At 48.1% G+C, this 16,324-nt stretch overlaps 1 protein-coding gene across 1 annotated transcript; it reads right to left on the bottom strand.

Annotated features, from left to right (window-relative positions):
* Positions 1–11,441: 11,441 nt before the first annotated feature.
* Positions 11,442–15,674, bottom strand: C15H10orf71 (chromosome 15 C10orf71 homolog). The gene has a single exon (XM_090347020.1). The coding sequence runs from the start codon at positions 15,672–15,674 to the stop codon at positions 11,442–11,444; it is 4,233 nt and encodes a 1,410-aa protein (XP_090203146.1).
* Positions 15,675–16,324: the final 650 nt, after the last annotated feature.

The raw sequence follows: 16,324 nt of genomic DNA, 5'->3' as shown, positions 1-16,324 counted from the left end.
TCATACCTGTAATCTGAGCTAATTAGAAGGCTGAGATCTCAGAATCATGGTTCAAAGACAATCTGGGCAAGAAAGTCCATTATTGGAGCTGTGATTCAAATGGTAGAGCCCTCCCCTTGAGCAGAAATGCTCAAAGACAGCACCCAGACCCTGAGTTAAAAAGCTCTGAGGCCACCACTCATACAAAAGTGTGCTGTGACTATTATGAGATGGGAGATTGCTTTTCATTTTGAAAATGTGACCATTTCTAAGTTCACAGTGTTTATATTAATGTTATTGTGTAGCCATTACCTTTGCCCATTTCTGGAACTTTTCATCTTGTAATGTCTCCCATCTATCCCTCTGCTTATTCTTTTTTTTTTTTTTTTGCCAGTCGTGGGCTTGAGCTCAGGGCCTGAGCACTGTCCTTGGACTTTCTCAAGGCTAGAGCTCTACCACTTGAGCCTCAGCACCACTTCTGGCTTTTTTCTATGTATGTGGTACCGAGGAATCGAACCCAGGTCTTCATGCATGCTAGGCAAGCACTCAACCACTAGGCCAAACTCCTGGCCCATCCCTCTGCTTATTCTTGAAAACCATTTTCACTGTTGTTAGCGTCTGTAAATATGGCTGCCAAAGGGGCTGGGAGGTAGCTCAGTGGCCAAGTACTTGCCTAGCAAGTGCAATGTCCTGAGTTCAATCCCGAGGACCAAAAAAGACAAAGACAAAATAAAAGATGGTTGCCTGAGTGCAGTCTAGGAGCAGTTTAGACTGTAATTGTCCTGTTTTTGTGACCAGCTTTCACTTAACTGTGTCCTTAAGGTTCATCCACCTGGTTGAATTTGCTCTCTTGTGTGAGTACACTGTTCTATTTATCCATCGTATCTATCAATGAATGACAGTCATTTCCACATTTTGGCTGTTTGTGTCTAAAGATTCTGCTATGAATCTGGGCATGCAGATGTCTGTTTAAGTCTTTGCTTTCAATCCTTTTTGGATATATTCCCAGCAATGAGATTACTAGATCCTATGGTAGTTCTATTTTTAGAGTTGAGATTGGGGCTTTGAGAATTAATTAATTAATTAATTAATTAATTCATGTCAGTCATGGGATTTGAACTCAGGGTCTAGGCGCTATCCTGGAGCTTTTCTGCTCAAGTGCTCTTCCATGTGGAGCCACAGCATCACTTCTGGTTTTCGGATGGTTAACTGGAGATAAGAGTTGCATGGATTTTCCTGCCACACTGGCTTCAAACCCCAGTTCTCAGATCTCAGCCTTCTAAGTAGCAAGGATTACAAGTGTGAGCCCCCAGTAGCTTGTTCAAGTTTGTTTTGTCAGGCAGGTATTCTCCCACGTGAGCCACGAAGAGATGGCAGCTTCTATTCTGAGGTCACTAGCCCTTTCTCGGACAGCTCCCTTAGGCTGGTGGTGGTGTTAGGGGTGGCTGCCATGTCATGACGCAGGAACTGAGCGGGCCTCAGGCTCACAGACACAGGAAGACACAAGCCAACCTTGAACGAGCTATGTGCTCCTTCCCCACTAGTCTTCAGGCTGGGCCAACAGCTTCACCTAAATGCAAGGAGACCCCACAAATCACAAGTACTCAGCCAAGACAATCCCAGTTTCTGATCCACAGAAACTTGGAAGATAATCACCATTTTTTCTTTTTCTTTTTCTTTTTGGTGCCAACCCTGGGGCTTGAACTCAGGGCCTTAGGTACTATCCCTGAGCTTTTGTGCTCAAGGCTTAGCACTCTACGGCTTGACCCACAGCTCCACTGTTGGCTTTTTGGTGGCTAATTAGAGATAAAAGTCTCGTGAGCTTTCCTGCCCAGGGTTGGCTTTGAACCACAATCCTTATATCTCAGCATGAGTAGCTAGGATTATAGACATGAGCCACCAGCACCTGGCTGGCTATTGTTTTGAGAAGTTATTTTGTCCTGCAACATTCAGACAATATGGAAGAGGGTCAGGGCCTGGGGTATAAACCAGCATTTGAAACCATTGGGAGTTTTGCCTGGGACTCACATGTGGAGTTGGAGCCTTCTTATGGTAGGACATCATCCAGAAACTTCTTTTCAGTTAGCGGTTCACAGCCAAAGTTGAGAGACAGTGGAAGACTTCTCTGGGGTAAGCGGGAAGGCTAGGGTCCCCTTTTCTTCATCACTGACAGAGATCAATGTCTATTTTATTAATAATACATGCATGGTGGCGCAGCCTGTGAGTGAAGGTTCGTCTCTCAAGTCTAATTGTTCTGTCGGGCGGCCTCCTGTAGATTCATCATCCCGTCTCTGGTCTTTATTTAGCAGTTTTATTGCCAGCAATTAGTAATGGCATCAGTTGGAGTCCCTCTTTATAGGCAAGATTCATCTCTGTTTACTCAGTGGGAGGATTGTGGAGTTGAGGGGGTTTGTGGGGAGCAGAGCCTGGCTCCTCTCTATCCTTCTTCACCCAGCATTGGTCTCCTTGGTCCTCAGAACTGAATACTGCCCTTCTGGCTGAACTATGCAGGCATAGTTTCATAGCTCTATTTAGGGAATGTGCTAGCTGACAAGATGGCCCTGTAGCAGATTTGAGACGGGGAACTTTGTCTTTCCATCTGTGAATGTCTCTCTACTGCCTGCCTAATTGCTGCTAGCCTAATTCCGTCCCTGGGGGGGACTGTCCACTCTGCAGGCCACACTGAGGTCCTCAGTGGTCCCATGCCTCCAGCAATGCAGGGAGCCTGCAGGAGTCAAGGCCAGGCCAGAAGAATGTGGACTGACAGCTACACGCTAACCCTCTGGGCATGGGGATTTTTCCTACAGTGCCTGTGCCTGCCTGATAGTAGAGGAGTTCTTATAGGGACAATGCGTGGAGAACTGTGGGGCTGAAGCAGCGGGAATTGGAGGCAGATGACTGGTTGGGCCTTTTAATTTACCTCTTTCAAGACTCACTGGACCTCAAGTTTTTCTTTAGCATGATGGAGACCATAATCAGTTGTTATTATTGTGTGTGTGTGGGGGGGGGCATGCCTGGGCCCCCATGTGTGCTAGCCAGTCCTGGGCCTTGAACTCAGAGCCTGGGTGCCAGCCCTGAGCTCTTTTGCTCAAGGCTCGCATTCAACCACTTGAATTGGAGATAAGAATTCCATGGACTTGCCATGGCTTTGCCTATCTAGGCTACCTTTGAGCTGAGATTCTCAGCCTTTTGAGCAGCTAGAATTACAAGCATTAGCCGCTGGCACCCAGAACAATGTTAGTGTTATGGGAATGGCCAGTCTCCTAAAAACCAAAGCCAGCCCTTTAAGGGACGGTGGGGTGGGATGGCTAGCCAGAGCTGATGGTCTTGTTTTCTTTTCTTTTTTTTCTTTTTGCCAGTCCTGGGACTTGAACTCAGGGCCTGGACACTGTCCTTGGACACGTTTTGCTCAAGATGAACACTTTGCCACCTGAGCCACAGCACTACTTCTGGCTTTTTCTGCCTATGTGGTACCGAGGAATTGAACCCAGGGCTCCGTGCATGTTAAGTGAGCGCTCTACCACGAGGCTATGCTCCTGGCTATCATGGTCTCATTTCTGAGGATTCTTTTATTGTATTCTTACTAACCGGCTCCTCCTTCACACTAGCTCCAGAGGATGAGAAGAGGGATGCTTTTTCTCTTTTATTCTAGTATAGAAGCCCACCTTCCTCCTCTCCTAGTAGCACAGTGGAGTCTAGTAGAGACTTGCTAGAATATTCCGCTATTCTGTTTGTCATTGCCGAATGACACATTACTTCAGGACTCACTGGTGGCTTAAGACAATATCAGACTCCTCTGTATGAAATGTGTCTATGGGCCAGGAGTTTAACATGACTTCATTACTGGATCTAGATTCCCAGAGATGATGGCTGGGGTTGGAAGGACAAAGCTAGGGCAGCGAAGACAGTCTGCACCTCTTCCTCAGTGGGTCTCAGGATCTTTCCATGTAGTCTCCAGTGTGATCTAGTTGGGTTTCCTCATAGCATGGTGGCCTCAGGAACCCAGATTTCTCTACTTCATGGACGAGCAGCAAATTTCCTGGATAGCGCATAGGATAGCAAAGATTTTTTTTACAGAATTTTGGAAAATACCATTGTGATGGTCATGCTTTGAGGAAATGGATTGCAAAGAGACACCAGGACTCCAAGAAAGCTCAGGTGTTATACCTTGTTCAGTTTAGGAGCCATCATGGTCGAATTCACCCTCTCTCTTCCCATCCACATGACATCTGTAATAGGCAGAGCTCAGTGATTCCCACAGGGGACAGAGTATGCAGAGATCGGAGGCTTCAGGAGGTAAGGTGGGACAGTCAGGCTTATTTACCTGTGACAGGCCTACCTGTGACAGGAAGGATCCTTCCTTCCTTCCTTCCTTCCTTCCTTCCTTCCTTCCTTCCTTCCTTCCTTCCTAATGTCTATCTATCATCTATGTGTTCATGAATCTATCATCAGGATCTATCATCCATGTATCTATCTTCTTTGTCTCTCTGTCTCTGTCTCTCTCTGTGTCCCTGTCATCAATCTGTAACTCAAGACTTTGCTTCAGTTACTAAGAACTCAGACCAGACAGGACCTTGTAGAGGTTGTTAGGTTGCCAAAAGCTCTGCCCTTGTCTTATACATATATTAACCACCCATGGATAAATGGAAAATGGGTTAGCAGGTTATCTTGAGAGCAGATCTGTTATATAAGCCAATTTGGCTCTGTCTTTGGTATTCCTCTTACTGTAACAGGAATAGCTACCTAAAAGTGCTCACAACTGTAGTTTTAGCCCTATAACGAACTCACTTTTCTGACAAGCATGCTTTCAGTTAGGCAAGGTTTGTCCCTTAGCTTTAGTTTGATTTAAATTTGACTTAATTTTGTGTACCAATCCTAGGCTTGAATTCAGGGCCTGAGATCCATTTCTGAGCTTTATTGTTCAAGGCTAGCACTTGAGCTACAGCTCTACTTCTGGTTTCTTGGTAGTTAATTGGAGACAAGAGTCTCAGAGGCTTTCCTGCCCTGGGCTGGCTTCCAACAGTGATCTTCAGATTTCAGCCTCCTGAGTAAGAAGGATTATGGGCAAGAGCCCAGTTTAAGTGACTTACTTCTAACTATTCCTCACCTCCTACCTCCTCCTGCCTCTCAACGCTATCATATTAGGGACCCACAGTAAATGCTCTCACAGATGCACCCAGCGAGGTGTGCTTTGTCAGTCACCTTGACACAATCATTTCCACACTGGGCGTGGTAATGCTTTTTTTTTTCATCTGAAACTTGTTTTGTTTGGTATTACTGTGGACAGGTTGGAGTTATCCTTTTCTATTTATTTATGACCTAGCCTGTGAACTTATAATGAAAGTTAATTTTTGTTGACAAGCTGTAATTGAATTTTCTGGCCATCCTGTATCTCTGAATTGGAGTGTTTAGAGCATTTTTATTTGGGGTTACATTTAACATCATTTGTCTATGTCCTCCCCCCGACCCCGGTCTTTTCCTCCTTTATTTTGGGAAAATATTTTCATTTTACTTCATTATTAGTTTAATGTTGTTTTTGTAATTATTATTATTATTATTATTATTATTATTATTATTATTATTATTTTAGTGTTTGCTCCAGGACCTACAATTTAATTCTTAATTTAAAACAACCTCCCAGCAACCTTGCTATATATCACAAAAACCTCGTAAGAGGTCTCTCTACCTTTCTACAACCTTTCCACCATTGTTGACATAAAATTGCACCTGTTATTGCTGTAAATGTTAAACTATATTGTCCTTTTTAAGCAAATTTCTTTCCAATATGGTAAGTGTAGTAAGATGTTTCTGTTTGCCTACATATTCATTATTTAGGAGTGGTTAATTCATTGCAGTATTCCTAGATTGCTATTCCGTGTCATTTTCTTCTGCTTAAAGAATCTGGTAATATTTTTATGCTTGAGAATTTCATATCTTTTGCTTGAACTCTTCCTTGCTTGGCTTTTTCACTTTATCACTTGAACTTCAGGCATTTTGCTGGTGAATGGGAGATCAGAGTCCAACAGAATTGTCTGCTAACACTGACTTTGAACCACAATCCTCACATCTCAGCTCCTGAGTAGCTAAGATTGCAGTTGTGAGCCATCAGTACCCAACAAGAATAGGAGCTTATATCTCTGGAGGTCTTCCAGAGATGCATTCTTTAAAGTGCACCTAGGTCTTTGTGCATGCTAGACAGGTACTCTACCAGTAGGCTAAACTCCCAGCCCAATTTTAGTTTTATTTTTGTTTGTTATGGGGCTTGAACTTGGGACCTGAGTGCTGTCCTTGAGTTCTTTTGCTCAAGACTAGTGCTCTATCACTTTGAGCCATAGTGCCACTTCTGGATTTTGAGTGGTTAATTGGAGATAAGAGTTTCACAGGGACTTTTCTGCCTGGTCTGGATTCAAACTGTGATCCTTAGATCCCAGCCCTCCTAAGTAGTTAGTAGTAGTGAGACACCAGTGCCTGGATGAGTGTTTCTTTTAATCATAAAAAGATACTGATTTTTTCTTCATCTATTGAGTTGATCATGTGATTTTTCCCCCTGATTGCCTTTATATGCTGAACTGTGCTCATTTATACACACACACACACACACACACACACACACACACACACACACACACACTGAACTATCCTTGCATGCCTAGATGCCCAGAAAACTCAGATTAGACTCAAAAATAGTGTGGACCCTTGTGGAGATTTCTACCTTTCTTCTTTTGGCTTCTAATGTATTCTCTCCCTCAACTGTGTGAAAGGTTAAGGTCTCCTTGGGGCTGGCTGCAAAGATAATGTGCTCTAAGGTGTCAGTTAGGCAGAGTACCTTCAACAAATGTACTCGGAGGGGAACAACTGGTCAAATTGCTGGAACCTCGAGGACATGCTCAAAAGAAGGAGCTTTTTGGGGCATCTGAAAAATATCTCTAAATGACGAATTTGAATTCCTAAGATACTTCAGGGCCATCTGTTTGAAGAACTCATAGAGAAATGTATTGGGTGTGAAGAGGTCAGGCTTGCCCTGGACATGCTAAGATTTTCTCATGACCCTCCATGTTTAAACAGGCTTAAGCTTGGATTTGTGGGTGCTTTCAGAAGACTGTTAGGCTCAGTTTTTAATCAATGGAACTAAAGTTTCCCAGATTCATTGGATTGGATTGGGAGAAAATGAGAAATAAAACCAATTATCTTAATTTTCCTTTTTTTTTTTTTAAAACCTTGTCCTTGGGCTTGAACTCAGGTTCAGGGTGCTGTCCTTGAACTTTACTGCTTTCTTTTTCCTTTCATTTTTTGTTTTGTTTTTTCTTTTTCCTTCCTTCCTTCCTTCCTTCCTTCCTTCCTTCCTTCCTTCCTTCCTTCCTTCCTGCCTTCCTGCCTTCCTGCCTTCCTGCCTTCCTTCCTTTCTCAATTATAGCACTTAATCACTTGAGCCATAGCTCCATGTTCCACTTTTTGGTAGTTAATTAGAGATAAGAGTCTCCTGTCTGTCTGGATTTAGACTGATCCTCAGATCTCAGCCTCCTGAGTAACTAGGATTGCAGATTATGAACCACCAGTACCTGGCTTCTTGATCCTGAAGGAGAATGACTTAAAAGTTAAAACCCATCTACACTGGCCTTCCTTCCTGGCAAGCAAGCACAACGAAGTATTTGTGAAGGCTGCGGTGTGGTCTGGAGGTGTCCTGTGGTGATACACACAGATTTCACCACTTCTGCTTAATACAATTTGCCTAATGTCCTCCTCATCTGATCAGCACAATGCCAAAGAATAATTGGCTTCTAATCTGGGTTTTGGATGTGGTTGTGGGTGCTGGGCAAGTCTTTTGGCCTCTGTTTGTTGGCAGGTGTGGACTTTCTCATCAAAGAACATTAGTGAAATGCGAATACTTAAGGGTTACATCAGAGACATCTGTTCTTGGGCTTTGAGTCACTGAGACCCTATTTGTAGCATATAAGCTGCTCAGCTGCCCACTGTACTTGGGGTCAAGACAGTAAAGTACCTGCTCTGCCTTAGGACCAAGACTTAGCTGTGTGGGATCCACATCTGATTGGGAAAACTAGAATTGTCCAGATGGTTGTTCTCCCAATAGATTTTTGTTATCAGCTTCAACCCAATGATTTTATGTAATTCAGTGATAAATCTGGAGATGGTTACTGATGGCTTCTCTGTGCCACTGGGAGAAGGTAGCAGTAATAGACAGGCAAGATGCTTTTCAGTGGGTGAGGAAGACACACAAGAAGTAAGGCCATCATAATAGTCCAAGGATGGAGATGCAGAGAGTGCTGGTAGGCTCTAGAAATGTTAGGTATGACCAGACTTAGGGGACCAGAGGCAATCTCCTTGAAAGCACAGTATAGGGCACTTTAGGATACATAGAAGGCAGGTGAGAGAAGGCTGTGAACTCAGGAAGTAGGCAGGAGTGGGTGTCAGGGCACACAGGAAGTAGACAATAAGGAGGGTATGAGGTCTGGATGACAGGAAGTAGATAGGAGGGAGATATGAGCTCAGGACCCCCAGGAAGTAGACAGGAGGAGGATGTGGGGTCAGGACCTGCAGAAAGTAAATAGGAGAAACATTTGAGGTCAGGACCCACCACAAATAGACAGGGCTGTGAGCTTCCTCCCTTGAACCATCTATCTAGGCTCAATAGAGCTGAAAACAGAGTTCAGTTTGCAGGTGAATGTGTCACCTTCAGATGGTGGTCAGATCTTGGGGTTCTGGTCAGTTTTTGGCTCGATCTGAGGACCAGAGTTGAAGAGGCATCAGCTTGGGATTCAAACATCTACCCAGAAAGGAGAGCCTCAAACCTCAGACACAATCTATCCTTAGTGCCTAGGCAGTTACATCATAGCCAAGTGACTGTTGCTATACAAGGGAAATTAAGCCAATGCGGACATGCAGTTTGTTGTGATGACTAAGAACAGGCTCACATTTCTCTACTCAGGAGCTGGCATACCAGACTCCCTCCTGCTCTGCAAGCTCTTTATTTTTATCTTAACAACCTCAGGACCTTGGATACTTTCCTTGGGGCATATGTACATTTTTGTCCTTTCTAAGGAGACACTTTAGAAGAACATGCAGGCAGTATGTGCTATGTACACTAACTGCACACATACACATTTCTTGTCTCTTTAGACACAATGGCAGAATAAGGGTTTTCTTGGGCAGCCAGAAGAATGAAATATGAATTCAGAAGCTGAAGGATGTATCAATAAAGGTCTACCCTCAGCTCTTGCACTGACTAGAAATGCTCACGAATTGCTAGATGAATACAATCTGTTATATATGGTAAGACACTAGATATATTTAATCAGTGTCATCTCTGATAAAAAGACAAGGGGAAATATCGTTCTCTTTTCATAGGTAGATGAACTGCTGTATGTTTCTTAATTCCGGCGCCATCTCCATCAGCTTTCTAGGTTGAGTTGATTGCTCTTCAGAGTACCCTGCAGATGACTGAACGTTGGAATGGCAACTGTCTTTCTTCCCTGTAAGATTTGAACCCTCTGACTGCCGAGCACAGATTTCATAATCAAGGTTCCTTCAGTGCCCACCCAAGTGCCTGGCTCTGTACTGAGGTTTGGAAAAGGGCTAGAAGGAGGAGCAAAGGCAGAATAGAGAGGAGGGAGAGAAGAAAAAAGGAGAGGAAAAGGGATGGGAGGGAAAAGAAGGGAGGGAGAGGAAAGAGGAAAGGATGGAGGGAAGAGGAGAAGGGGATGGGGGAGGGGGGTAAAAGGAAGGGAGGAAGGGAGGAGAGGAACAGGAAGAAGAAATGGAGGGAAGCAGATATAAATGGCCCCCCTTTCTTGTCTTGATATAATCCACCAAGTGAGTTGTTGCTTCCTGAGTAGCACCTCTTACCTTTTGTCTCCGGGGCTGTTATCTGAACTGAAGATGGAGAATCTTTGCTGTGAGCAGATGCAGGCTGCCTTTTCTCAGGCTAGAAGTTCTTCCCTGTTCCCTGGTAGCAGTGGACAGACAGACAGACTCTGCGGCCTGCCAGAACACTACAAACCGCCAGGGCCCCAGAGAGCTGACCTTGATCTCCAGACCTCCATTCTGGTCCTTTTGCTCCTCTCCATAGCCCTTCCAAGACAGTCCCCCATGATGGAATATGATGGCTTCCCCATCCCTGTCCCTCCAGTACCTTTCCTTGGATGGCTGGTGGGGGGCGGGGAGGACACAGTTCTTATTGGCCAAGAGGCCCTTCTTTTGTTAGGCATTCCCCCCCAGAGGCTCTGAAAAGTCTAAGTCAAGCTAATTTTTCTGACTATAGTAAGACAAAAAAAATAAGACTTTGCTCATGCCTCAAGCAGTGAGTACCAGGCATGTGGCCCTGAGACCTGCATTTCTGGTGTGGCACTAGACAGGGCAAACATCACAGGTGGAGCCAAATCCAGTAGCATCAACCCAGAGGAAACAATTATCTGGGGACATTTTTTTTTTTGAGAATGCAATTCAGGTGTAGCTATACTTGCTAGGAAAATAGCTATAAAATCCTGAAATCTAATCCATGAACGGGCACAGCTGCTTGAATTGGGTCCCTTCCTGCCACCCCGACTTCCCCCAAACTTTCACAGCCCAAGTGACCTAAGAAGAACCCCTTAAAGACCAGGGACTCAAGAATACATATTCTTTTTTGAGTGCAGTGTGCAAAAATCAGTCACTAAATTAGAGCAGCTTATTGTCCTCACTTAGGGAAACTGAGCCAATTGACTCAGTTTCCCTGGGCCAAGGCTGATAGTGCGCAGGCCATTCTTTTCTTCCTCACCCAAACGTGCCCCACCCCCTCTGCCCACAGAAGAAAAACAGGAGTCCAGGGACAGAAGCGCTTGGCAAACTTGTTTCACTTTTTTCCACCAGAGTCTTTTCTTTCTTGGTAAATCACCTTCTGGGGGCAAACATCCTTCAGCAAAGAAAGCCTGTTGCCCACTTCCAGTTTCTGCAATATCCACCTTGGATCATCTTCGGCTAGTTCCTGCTCAGTGCCCAGGACCTGGTTCCATATGCTACTTGTGGCTCCCGGGAGGGTGAGGCAGAGCTCCACCTGCGGGGGTATGAACGCCCACTGCAGGGCTTGGCATTTCTGGGACCTCCAGGGAGGGAGCCCACCCTGGAGAAGGAGGGTGTGGGGTGCAGGAGCTCAGCTAGCACATAGGGTTGACAGTTTCGTATGCCCTACCACCCTAGTGTAGGGCCCAAGAAAGACAGGAATGGGGGTGGGGGAGAAGGGACTGAGAGTTAGTCCTACATAGATCCCCAGTTTTGTTTTTTTTTAATTTTAGGAATCTCAAATAGCTAAGTATCAGTTTAAGTGTGTGTGTGTGTGTGTGTGTGTGTGTGTGTGTGTGTGAATGGGAGAGAAGGGGGAATGAGGGAGGGAAGAAGGGAGAGAAAGAGATTAGTATTAAGAACTGTAAGCTTTTTGTTTTGGGGGTGGGGGATCCAGTCTGTTGCAATTCTCAGGAAATGCCTTCGGTGGCAAAGTCCTCTAGGTCCTCAGTGGAGATGATGTTCAGGCAGGAGGCTTCTGTGCCCTCCTCTGGGCTTTGGGGAGGTCCCCCTGGGTGCAGGTGGGCGGCCTGCCAGGCAGGGTCCCCCTGAGGCCCTGGGGCTGGCTGCAGTCCTTCACCATGGATGCTCTGGGGCCTGGCACGGGGGCTCTGCCTGAGGAAGGTCGGGGTGGAGAGCTGCGAGGAGCACCGCAGGGGCGTCAAGGTGGTCACGGGCGCAGGCCGGAAGCCGGGGTACAGCAGGTAAGGGGCAGTCAGGGCATCCTGCAGGGGCGGCTCCGGGAGCTCCCCCTCCGATGACGGGACAGAGACTTTGACATACTTGCCCGTCTCCGGGTCGTAGAAGGTCTTGATTTTCACCTGCAGAGGCAAGTCGAAGACAAAATATTCTCCAGACTGAGGATCTTGGAGGATCTTCTGGGTGGCAGGGTACGGGGGCAGGGATGTGAGGGGCTGAGCCCCCCAGGGCCGCCTCCCCATAGGCTCTGGGCCTCCTGATACTGAGTGGCGATGGGTTGGAGGAGGCAGGGCCCGCACCAGAGGAAATCGAGCCCGGGGATTGTCTCCAGGAGAGGATGGCCTGTGCTCTGTGCCTTGAGAGTTCTCCCAGGCATCTCCAGGCTTCTCCTGCACCCTGTCCATCTTCTTCCTCTTGCTGGCCAGCTTCTTGGCCCTCCTCAGGGCCTTCTCTGTCTTGGGTGGGACTGCTGGGGGTTTGCTCGCTGTCCTACCCGCTTGAGGAGGAGACTCAGCTTTCTCAGAAGGGCCTGCAGAGCTGGCAGCTGCACCTCTTGGAGAGAGCGTTCGGGTATCTTCTGCTGCTCCCTCGAGCTGGGGATCGGAGCTATCTGCCTCCCAGATGAGGCCATGTGTTAGGTCCTCCCTTCGGCTGAGCTGGGTGGGGCGTCCACTGGCCCAGGTGCTGGAGGCTGGAGGCTCTTCCTGCAGCAGACCCAGATCGCTGGGGTTCAGGCAGGCATCATCCCAGAGGGTGCTGGCAGCAGGGGAGCAGGCACTGCTCCCGCCCAGGGAGCTGGGGTAGGGAGAAGCCACCATCTCACAGGGGACCAGCCTTCTCCCAGCAGGCCCTGCTCTAGGTGGAGACAAAAAGTGACTCTGTGAATCTTCTCCTTGCTCTTCCCAACAGGTGCCAAGTGGCTGGACTTCTAAATCTTCCTGGGGGAAAGTGATGGTGGGGATGTGTCTGGGAGTGGGCAGTGTGCCTCCTTCTGCGGCCTTGCTTTTGCCATCGCTGGCCAGGAGTTCATGTGTTATATCTGGGGGTGATATCCCGTGACTCCCTCCTCCTGCCAGGGCCTCAGGTGGGAAGTTTTCCTCCCAAGCTTGCTCAGCGGTCTTGATCTTGGCTCCACAGGACATCTGCCGAGGGTCCAGGCTCTCACTCACCTTGTGCTTCAAGCATGTGCCTGGTAGGTTAGCAGATGTTGGGGTGCTGGTCATCTCCTGATTTGGGGGGTCACAGAGGCCACCAATCTCCTCCCCCCACCCTTGCCTTTGCAGTCTGTCCTCTCTGTGAGCACTGCTGAGAGAGTCCTCGCAGGATGTGGTCCTCAGGAGAGGCAGGATAATTGGCTTTATCACTGGGGTGGCCCTGAGTGTGTTGTCTTTAATGGTGAAGAGCTTGTGCTTGTTTGGGGCAGAAGCCGGTGAGGGAGGGGCGTCTTTGGCATGGGAAAGGGCCAGGTCCTGTTTTCCTGGGATCCAAGAGCCCCTCATATTCACTTCCTCTGCGGAGGTCTTTCTGGATCTCCCTGTAGGCAACCCCACCCCTTTCCTTCCCAGCACCCCATCCTGGCTAGGCTTTTCCACACATCCTTCCCCATTACTTGAGCTGTCGTCTGGCAAGTCATTCTTTTCTAGCACGTTCTTTTCATCCTTCTGACCGTCACCTTCACTCATGACCTTCTTCCTATCTTCCCACTGGCTCTCGGGAAACCACGGCTTCTGCTGATCTTCAAAGGAGGCAAATGATTGATCTGAAGAGCTGGTGCTGAACTTGGCCTTGCTCTGGAGGCTTGGCATGAAGTCCGACTGGCTGTCACTGTAGAAGACCTCCTCTTCCTCAGGAGACAGCGGTCCTGGAGAGAATTTCTGGCGCAAGGGTGGGACTGGAAGTCCCACTTTTTGCTCAGATTCTGTCTCTTCAGAGATGAATCTCAAGAGCCCATTTTCAACTTGGTGGACTTTTGTTTTCTCTGCGGTCTGTCCAGCCTCGGGCTCCCTGTCACAAAGTTTCAGTGACAGGTGCTTTCTGGGGTGACGTTCTTTGGAGTCTGGGTGCCAACTGGCCTTGGCAGGACCCAGCTCTGCTTCCTCCTTCTCCTCCCAGCTCCTTTCTGCAGCCTCCCCATTGATACAGAAAGGGGCTTGGGTGCCAGTTGGAGGGGAGTTGAGGGCTGGGTCGATTTCTGCGGAGGAGCCACTGGGGTCCCCCTGGGTATTGCTGTGGGGCATGTTAGGGGCATCCGCTGGGCTCTCCTTTGGAAACTCTTTTGGAGGGCTTTCGTCCAGTCCATTGGGCAGGATGACCCCATTGTTGATGGCTTCTTGCTTGCTGTCTGGCTTACCTCGGTATTTGTCATCCAAGCCTTTCAAGAGAGGAGAGGGAGTGTAAGTACTCTTGACCCGCTTCCGCACGTCCTTGAGGTTGAACAAGAGGCTGGGGGCTTTGGATTTGTAACTGTCTCGAGGCAGGTGCTCGCTGGACTCCTGCTCCTGGTACCCGTTTAGCTGTGCTGGGGGCTGGGGACTGATGTGCCCGGGCTTGGGGTCTGAGGACTCCGGGGCATGCTTGGTGGGTATGTTGGGCGTCAGGAGCCTGCTGATGTTAAAGGGAGGACTGTAAAGCTCTTTGAGGTTTCCAGGAATGTCTGGAGGATCATTGTCTGGAAACTGCCCTGGGGGGTTGTGCTTTGAGTAGGGAGGTGGCTCTGTCCGGTGGCTCTGTTTCTTTTCTTCCAGGGTATCTTGGCGATTGTCTTTCCCTCCTTTGCTGGGTTTTGGCTTCCTCCATGGGGCCTGGCTTGGCTTCATCTGAGGCTCTGATTGTGAGCCAGGTTTTCCCTCAGCAGGAAGCACTGCAGCGCCTGGATCTCTCAGTCCCCAGGAGCCCGAGGTGCACAGAGATCCTGGTGCTGCTCTGTTTTCTTCCTGAGTGCAACTGGTTCGAGCCTGGCAGGGAGAGACTTTGCGATCAGTGATATGAGGCTCTCTTAATAAAAGTTTGTCCTCGTAATGTTGGGGAGCTTTGCTTTCTGGGATGGTTTCTGTCACCTCCTTCCTCTCCAGCAGCTTCGGTTGGTGGGCATTCCATGACTCAAAAGCACTGTTTTCACTGTGCAGAAAAGTCCCTCGGGGCACCCACTCCTGGCTTCTTTCGGGGTCAGTCTTGATCGACTTGCTAGGTGGAGAAGGGAACCGTGACTCAAAGGAGCTGGCTGCACTGTCCTCTGCTGGGAGGAAGCTGCCAGAGCTGCGAGAGGCCATTTCAGGGTTCTTGGGGGACTCTTGTTCTCCAGGATTCCGGCCAGGCGGGTGGCCACTCTGGTGGGGATTGGAGACTTCAGCAGGCACTCTTCTGACAGTCAAAAAGGCAGAATCGAAACAGAAATTGACACCGCTTTCTGGGAGAGGCGCAAATTTGGGGGTGGTTTTGAGAGCTGGAGGTTTGCTAGGTGGAGGCCTGCTGTCCCCGTGTTGGCTCTCGGGTCTGTCAAAGGATTTGATTAATGATGAGACTTTGGAAATGGGCTTAGTGCTGCTTCTCAGACCAGAAACGGGGACCTCCAGTCTTCTCTGGGCTGGTGTTGGTGGGGGGCTGGTTTTGGGGTACCTCTCCTCCCCTTGAGCATATTTGGGCAGCTGCTGGAAGGTGGCTGCCCAGCCAGTGTGCTCTGTGCCTTGGGATGGGAGCTGAGTGCAAATGCCACTCTTCCTGTGGGTATGGCCCACTGTTTCCTGGTGGAAAGAGCCGAACCCCTGGCGATTGCTCTCTGGAGAAAGGGTGAGTTCTGAGTCCTGGAAGGCGGTGTCTTCTGAGATGCACAAACTCCGGAAGGCCCGGTCTGTGAGGTTGCTCACCTCCCTGTCCGCCTCATCCAGCACGCTGCCAATGCTGGAGGTGTCACTGAACCCATCGGTGCCCTTCTTGCTCCCCTGCATGGTCTGTGGGTGCTGATTGGATGAGCCCTGTCAGTGGGTGGTGCCTGGGTGGGATTCTGGTGAGAGTCAGCCTTCTTGTGGACCAGTTGCAATTGTGAAGGGGCAATTTATTTATTTGGTTTTTAATCCCCCTGGAAAAGAAATGCATGGTGTAAATGGCAAATTCAACATAACAGGTCTGTTCACTGGCCTGGGATGGCTAGTTATATGCTGTTGTGGTTCATTTACTGTATGGTTTGGGATGAAGCACTCAGACTAGATGTTCATATGACTGGTTCTTCATGTGCAGTGAACATGCAAAGCAGTGGAGAGGGTAAAGCAGGTGACCCCATATAAAGCAGCTGAGCCACATTTTAATCAGGGAAGTCCTTAAGAGGAAAGCAGTGGAGAAAAGGATGGTAACAAAAGCAAAAAAAAAAAAGAGAGAGAGAGAAAGAAAGGAAAAGACAGATGTAATCACATAAAATAGAAAAGCTTCTGTACAGCAAAGGAAAACAATAAAATGAAAAGATACCCCATGGAAGTCCGGTACTGGTGGCTCATACCTGTAATTCTAGCTACTTTAGGAGGCTGAGATCTGAGGATCAAGGTTCAAAGCCAGCCTATGTAGGGAAGGCCATGAGACTCAACTCTAATGAATCAACAAAAAG

This window comes from Megascapheus bottae, chromosome 15 (assembly GCF_031878675.1).
Source record: "Megascapheus bottae isolate mThoBot1 chromosome 15, mThoBot2.hap1, whole genome shotgun sequence".
Classification (NCBI taxonomy): Eukaryota; Metazoa; Chordata; class Mammalia; order Rodentia; family Geomyidae; genus Megascapheus; species Megascapheus bottae.
This window is presented reverse-complemented; position numbering and strand designations above follow the sequence as displayed.